The sequence below is a fragment of the Arachis duranensis genome, chromosome 9, assembly GCF_000817695.3.
Source record: "Arachis duranensis cultivar V14167 chromosome 9, aradu.V14167.gnm2.J7QH, whole genome shotgun sequence".
Lineage (NCBI taxonomy): Eukaryota > Viridiplantae > Streptophyta > Magnoliopsida > Fabales > Fabaceae > Arachis > Arachis duranensis.
Window position 1 is genome coordinate 72,849 of NC_029780.3, and position 7,279 is coordinate 80,127.

General features: G+C 30.6%; 1 protein-coding gene across 1 annotated transcript; it reads right to left on the reverse strand.

The window, feature by feature from the left end:
- Positions 1-1,079: 1,079 nt before the first annotated feature.
- On the reverse strand, positions 1,080-6,653 carry LOC107463678 (nudix hydrolase 2-like). The gene is made up of 9 exons (XM_016082526.3): positions 6,429-6,653; positions 5,649-5,872; positions 4,215-4,280; positions 3,969-4,106; positions 2,376-2,453; positions 2,242-2,292; positions 2,108-2,142; positions 1,887-1,995; positions 1,080-1,546 (listed from the first exon to the last, which is right to left on the reverse strand). The coding sequence occupies exons 1-9, from the start codon at positions 6,574-6,576 to the stop codon at positions 1,328-1,330; spliced, it is 1,068 nt and encodes a 355-aa protein (XP_015938012.1). The 5' UTR covers positions 6,577-6,653; the 3' UTR covers positions 1,080-1,327.
- Positions 6,654-7,279: the final 626 nt, after the last annotated feature.

Genomic DNA, 7,279 nt, shown 5'->3' on the forward strand with positions numbered 1-7,279 from the left:
ACTTGCGGTTAAAATTATCAAGTTTGAATGATTAAGCTCCTTCTTCAATCTCAATTTCTTGGTGCACTCTTTGAAATCCACACTCAACGCATCATGTGAAAAAGGTTTCTCTTTGTATTGGCATAAACTCAATCTACAATGAAAGAACTCAACTAACTAGTGATATGACAATAAGCTTATATAGTTCCTAACTACTTACTAATTCAATCTAACTAACTACTTCCAGATAGCAATAATGGTAACAAACTCAGTAACTAATCTACTCAAGTTATATTCGATTATGTGTTGCTGCATAATATGTATATGAGTCTGCATAAGCTTCTCTATCAAGTAACAGAAAGGATGGAACACTTCGAAAATTATGACCTTGTTTGCACAAGCTCTTGAGGAGTAGATTCTTCAAAATCCAATAAGTTTTATGAAAAAAAGATTCTAACTTGGCATTCAGGAGGGATGGGTACACTATCAAGCCAGGCTACCAGGTGGCTAAGAAGGAAATAGCTAGCAGTGCTCGGAGGGCATGTCTTTAAGCATGGAAACAAGGGAGTTATGGAATGAAATTTGAGAATTGTAGGTTTTGCAAAAACTTAAAATATTTTTGTGGAAGGCTTCTCATGATATAGTTTCAGAAGAAAATTTTCAGAAGCTCGGTGTGCCAAAGATGCTCTAAAAGAAGTGGAAATAACATAACATGCAACTTTTCTATGTCTCTGAAAAAGAACGATCTAGTTTGGAGCACAGAGCCAATGCAACCCTACAACAAAATCATTCTCAACATTTAGAGCCTGGTTTCTAGAGAATGTCAGGAAAATTAGGTTGAATAAAAGAGCTTATCAAGAGGTAATGATTAGCAAATTGAGTTCTTAAGTTGAATCTAAATATCCAGAAATGAGGCCGTTTTTCACATGGGGATCAATCCTATATCCACTATTACCAGAACAATACTTTTTGAAGCAGCATGCAGGGAAGCATCGTAATTCGTAACAGACACAAAGGAATAATATTAATAGAAAAAGAAGCAGCACGTATTTAATTAAACTATTATTTCAAGAAATTATTTTGCAACCATTGTTTTAATCAGAAGCTGCTGAGCTTGTACGTACAATTATATGTATCAGAGAATTAAGCTAACAAATCACCAAACTTCAATTCAACTATGTAAGATTTTGAAAAATGAACAAACGAAAAATTGAAAATATTCTTCCTTTTTTCATGTCTTCAGATATCCTGGAAAGTAAGAACCTGCTTTCAACCACTTCTGTAGATGAAGACTAATGAATAATGAGTCAGGCTTTCAAATCTTATGTCACATAACTACAAGAATTTGTCAAGATTGATCTTTTATGGAATTGGGAGATAGCAAGCAACTGGCATCCTTCTTGTTGAAATAGAGATAGGATTTCTTGCTCTTAGATGTCTTAGCAAGTATGGTAGAAAATCCAGTGTATTTTTCATCCACCTTGGACAACCATATTTTTGTGAGAAGGTCAAAGAGTTCATTTTCTCGAACAAAAGGTTGGGCTACATAATCCTCTATTGGCATCCACTGAAAAAACAATGCAAATGAATTTAACAAAGAGTAATGCTAGGTAATCATTTTGTCTACATCATTTAAATTTTTTAAAATTATTTTATTTATCTTAAATTCTAGACTCTAAATCATAATCATCAATCTTAAATTACCAAATCCTAAATTATAAATCTAAACATAAAATCGGCTAACATTGACTGACTAAAAATTGATTTATATACTTTCTCTTTAATAAATTCCATTATGTATTGTTTTGTTAATTATTGAAGCTAAATTATTTGGAATTGCACTAGACTCAAGTAAATCATGCCCGTGAAAATTTTTGCTAATTGGTCCTTTGATGATATGTATGTACCTGAGCTGCAGCAATTTCCGACGCTTGCCTCTGAATCTTAAAGGAGTAAGGTTGCAACAAGCAAGCAAAGAACAAATCTGATTTCTGAAAGAAAGTTTGATGGCTTTGCCTAAAACCATCAGGGAGGGAAAAAAAAATCAAAGACAGAATTTGATAAGCTAATCATTATTTCCACAAAAATAAAATAAGAGTAATGACTGATTCTAATTATATATGCTTACCTGAATGCCAAAACTTCAACAAACTCTGTATCTATCTGAAATTGGAACAAAAACAATGGGGTTAAGATTTTGAAAAATGTTTGGCAAATGTTGAAAGCTTAACCTTTATGCTTCTTTTTTTTTTTTTCACTTACCCCTGTCTCTTCTTTGACTTCTCTAATTGCAGCGGTACAAATATCCTCACCCTGCAAATGGAATAATTTATCAAATAAAACAAAATAATTTAAAATATAGTTTAATAATTAGTTAATTTTAACATTCTTATTACTTCATTCACCGCTCCAGTTGGCAACTTCCATATTCCTTTGCCACTGAATCTGCCATTACTCTCTTGAACCACAAGCAACTGGAAATAAAAACAAACAATTTCAATCACCTTAATGTATACAACTTCGCACATAAATTAAACATTCTCAGTTTAATTATCCTCATACTATTTTTTTTTTCCTATATCTTAGATCAAATCTATTTAAATACATCATAAAAAATAATAAAATATCAACGGAAAGGGTTTTTCCTTTATTACTAGTTATTATGACTTTCTTGACAAATTGACTTGTTCTCATATGGAAAAATTTTATAAAATAAAATTTCAAACAGGATGGTGACTCTGTCTTTCCTTTTATGGTTGCTATGCTTACGGTTAGGGGTGCACAGGGGCCGGGTGAAGCCGGGTTTGATGTGACCCAGACCCGGTCCGAAATATACACCGGGTCTATTTATTAGACCGAACCCGGTCCTAGACCCGATGAAACCAATACACTTTCGGGCCACAGAACACAATCTTATGTATTAGTCTAAAATCTTATGCATTCTAAACATAAAACATTAACTTATAGTCTTATAATGACTAATAACACAAAATATTAAGGTTTATAATACTTAAATTCTACGTAAGAATAGTCATGATCCATCACTAATAACACAAAATATTAATTATGTATGATGACCGGGCCACCGGGCCGACTTCGGGTGACCCGAGCTATGGCCCGGACCCGACCCGAAATAATGACCGGGTCTATTTTTGAGACCCGTACCCGACCCTAAACCCGATGAAATCACTCCAAATTAGTTCCTAAAGTGTTCGGGACCGGGCCGGGCCTTCGGGCCGGGCCGGATCTGTGCACCCCTACTTACGGTGATTACGAAGCTTTGGTAACATTAAGAACATATAGCTAAAATTAAACTCACATTTTTTATTATTTGACAGTATTTTTTTAGTTTGAAAAAATTAAAAATAAAAAGTGTAAAGTATTTCAAATAATAATAAAAAATACTACATGACTAATTAACTATTATTTTGAGTAGTCAATATTTTACTAATTCTAAATACTAAAGATTAAATTTTAAATCTTAAACTTTAAACACTAATTTTTAGTATTGTAAAAATAAAACATTAACTAAAAATATTAGCTAATCTTAATAAAAAGTGTTGACATCTAATATTTTGGGGAGAAAAAAAGTTTAAAAGGATTCACTTAAAAATGATAATACTAGAAAAACAAAAAAAATAGTCAAAATTTACCTTATTTAATATTCATTAATTGTCACAATAATTAATAAATACTAAATAAAATAAATTATGGCTATGTTTGACTAATTTTCTTTGGTTAAGAAACATTTTCCTTTATTTAATTTGCATGGGAAGAGTTCATATGCGGAAGTCATACACCACACGTATAAGATTTTTGCAAGTTTTCACGGTTACATAAACAGTCAAACATATATATGCTTTCTTCCATTCAATTTCCTGGAAGAAGCTAAGATACAATGCATGTCGTGTCTATTTGACTTTAGCAATGGCCAATAATGGGAAATTAAAGTAGAAACTACAAATTAAAGGAAGGAATGAATGAATTACCTCTCCGTTGCTATTCATGACAAAGGCACCAATACCAACACGATGGGAAGCATTTGGAGGGATTGTATTTGGAGCATTAGAAATCCAATTCACAAGCATCACGTAATCAGGTTCAGCATGGTGATATCTAAACCCTGCCTGAGCAAGTAAAACCCCAAAATTAGTTTTTATCACAAATAACATGCTTCTTAAGATTCTTGTTAATAGTAAACTAGAAAAGAAAATATATAAAAAATATATATATACCTTAACCGCAGCGGCTACAAGATTTGAATTTTCTATAGGTAACTTGATCCACACTCCCTTTTTTCCCTGAAACGATAACCACATTTTCTTATTACCAATACTCGAGTGCTAATGAGCCCAAATGGGTCTTGCTATTAATTAGAAATTAGATATGAATAATAAAATATAGGATAATATATAGAAAATAATGTGTATATTATTTTTTTACACACCTTTTTTCTACATTTTTTTTTTTACAAAAATACTATGTGAACACAAAAATTAGCTATGAAATAAACGATTATATATTTGTGTATAAATACATATATGGTATAACTTATTTTCGATATTTATTTTATATTTTAATATATTAATATGGTTATTCTTTTATAGTATAAAAATAATTTTTTTTATCTTATTTATTAATTAATCTCAATAATAAAATGAAAAATGCATAAAAGGATAGATAGAAAATAATACATACAATATATGAGTTTAATTTTGATACAAAATGTTTTACACCGTCATGCAACTATATCCATCTTTTTGGATGACCATTCATGCGAATAATAAAAATAGTAGTTATTTTTTATGATGTAGCGTTACGTGATTAGATATACGTAAAAAAACTGTCGCAAATTACAAGAGTAAAAAAACTGTCATAATATTTTTTCAAGAACATTCTTAAAAACCGCCACAATTAAATAGCAAGACATCTAATTCCGTGGATTTTTTGAACTAACATAACGCATTTTGCGAGGATCGCACCAGACCAGAAAACCAAAAAAAAAAACCCAATTTAGCCATATATATATATATAGTTGTTATTGTGACGACAATTCCACGGAAGAGTTGTCCCATGACCCAGATGGTTAACATAATGAAATATATATGGAGCTATAATTATTAAATAAGTTGCTACGTATACTATATAAATGAGAAGTATGGTTATGGGTACGTGGACTAAATGAATGTATATGAGTGAGAAATTCTGTTAGGCATCGACAAAGATTTCAGGTTACGTCTTTAATTACTCTAGCTTTTGCAACATAATTGTCACTTTGTCAAACCCTCTAAATTATAGTATAAAATACTTAATTATTAAAAAATATAAAAAATTTATCATCTTAATTAATATCATATTGATTATTATTGCACTTATTTAATAAATAAAATAGTGAATTAACGAGCTAGCGCATTATACTAAATCAGTTACCAACTAAAACCTTCTTTTTCTTATGAAAAAAGTAATAACTAATAACTAATAACTGCCTTTAGAGATCAGACTTTTAAAAACCTTTTATATTTCCTGCCTATATATATGTATACCTGCTGAATTATAAATGAAAAAGTATATATATTCGAACCAAAATAACAGTGTATTATTAATGGTCTAATTGTCTAAACATATATAAAACTAAAAAAAAAATTCAATACTTTTAAAATGATACCTACCTGTTCCTTCCAACGCGCTAAGGAAACATCCAACATAGATGCAAAAACCAAAGTATCCATAGTTTCATCAATGTTTACAACAACTCCCCCATGTTGATCCTCAACTGCTCTTAGCAATTGAAATTCGATGCCTTTTTGATGCCCTTCTTGCTCCTTTGCCGCCAAAGAACCCAAGGAAACGGATGACATGTATACTCTTCGAGAAAGAAAACTGTTCTTACTGTCTAAAATCAAATAAAGGGCATGAGATAAATTAGCAATATAATGCAGTTGTAGTAACGCTCAAAATCAAGTTAACCATATTGATATGAAATTATGAACTAGACAGTAATGATTTTGGTATCCAAAGTTTTTAAATATGTAAACATCTCAACCATCAATATTCATGCTAAATTTTTAGTAGATTTAAGCTGATTGAAAAAGATAATGCATCCCCTTACATAAGAGTTTTTTTGGATTTGAGTGAATATGTTTAGTAGATTTTATTTTTCTTTTTATTTAATTCATGCAAAATTCTTTGTTTTTTTTTTTTTCCGAGTCATTAAAGATCGAACTATGGACATTTAAGTTATAGAAACTTTGATAAAAAGAAACATATAAACGATTATATTTTGAATCATTGTAAGGTAAAGGTGTAGAGATGTTGATATTTAAAATTAATGGCGGAGATGTTGGTGTTTAATACTTTAGTTAAAATTGATGGATTGAACTTAATCCGAAAAATTAGCCATTTGGCTTGTAATTGTAAACACTAGTAACGACAGCATGCTTATTACTTACTCGAAACATTATGACCCTGGAATTCAGGGTTGACAGAGCTTAGCAAAGTTGTAACTGTATGTGGAGAGACTTGAGAAGATGTGTGGGACAATTTAGTTGCCAAAAGACAAGTACGATAAAGCTTATTGCAAGCTCCGTACCTCATCATGATGTCTCAAGTTGTATGTGAGAAAAACACAAAAGACAATGGGGATGAAATGCAATGTTTTGTTGTACTCTGAAACTGGGTTGTGGCAGAGCATGAAAACCTTGAGAATCTAATTTATAGTGTCAAGTCATCATACGGTCCCAAAGGAATAGCTTCCGTGCAATATACTTAGATTTGAACGAGTCTCCTTGCACATGTTTCCGTTTCCTTATAAGACAGTTAAATGAAATCTACATACAATACACATATCATTTTCTGTAACTATAATTGCGTGTTAACTAAACGTTTAACATGGTCCACTAACAAAGAAGGAAAAAAAAACTGAGTCTAAGTATTATACAAATTTGTTAGGGAGAAAGTGAAAATTATTTGTAAGAAGCAAATCACATATCCAAAACTCGTAAAGTTATATGTTTAATATTCAAAAACTATATATTCATTATTTATATTGACTAATTATTAACTGTTTTCTCTTTTGGAAAATAAAAAAACATAAATATGAGATAAAAGAGGTATAACTAGTTTTAATAAGTGGATCAATTTTAAGTTTAACTACTCTTTTAATAAAAGCATAGACAACGCATATAAATTTAATGGCGATGAAATTAGTACTGAAATGTTTAAAATGGTAGTTATTGAAATGACATGTCACAACCATGAAACCAACAAGAAAAAGCTTGGGTATAAAAACAAAACTTGAAAC

Bases quoted from the DNA above. Each gene is read 5' to 3' on its own strand.
- LOC107463678 (XM_016082526.3), bottom strand. From the start codon at position 6,576: ATGATGAGGTACGGAGCTTGCAATAAGCTTTATCGTACTTGTCTTTTG. The intron at 2,454-3,968 runs GTAATTCATTCA...TTTTATTTCCAG, and splicing joins TCATGAATAGCAACGGAGAG to TTGCTTGTGGTTCAAGAGAG. The intron at 2,293-2,375 runs GTAATAAGAATG...TTCCATTTGCAG, and splicing joins CAACTGGAGCGGTGAATGAA to GGTGAGGATATTTGTACCGC.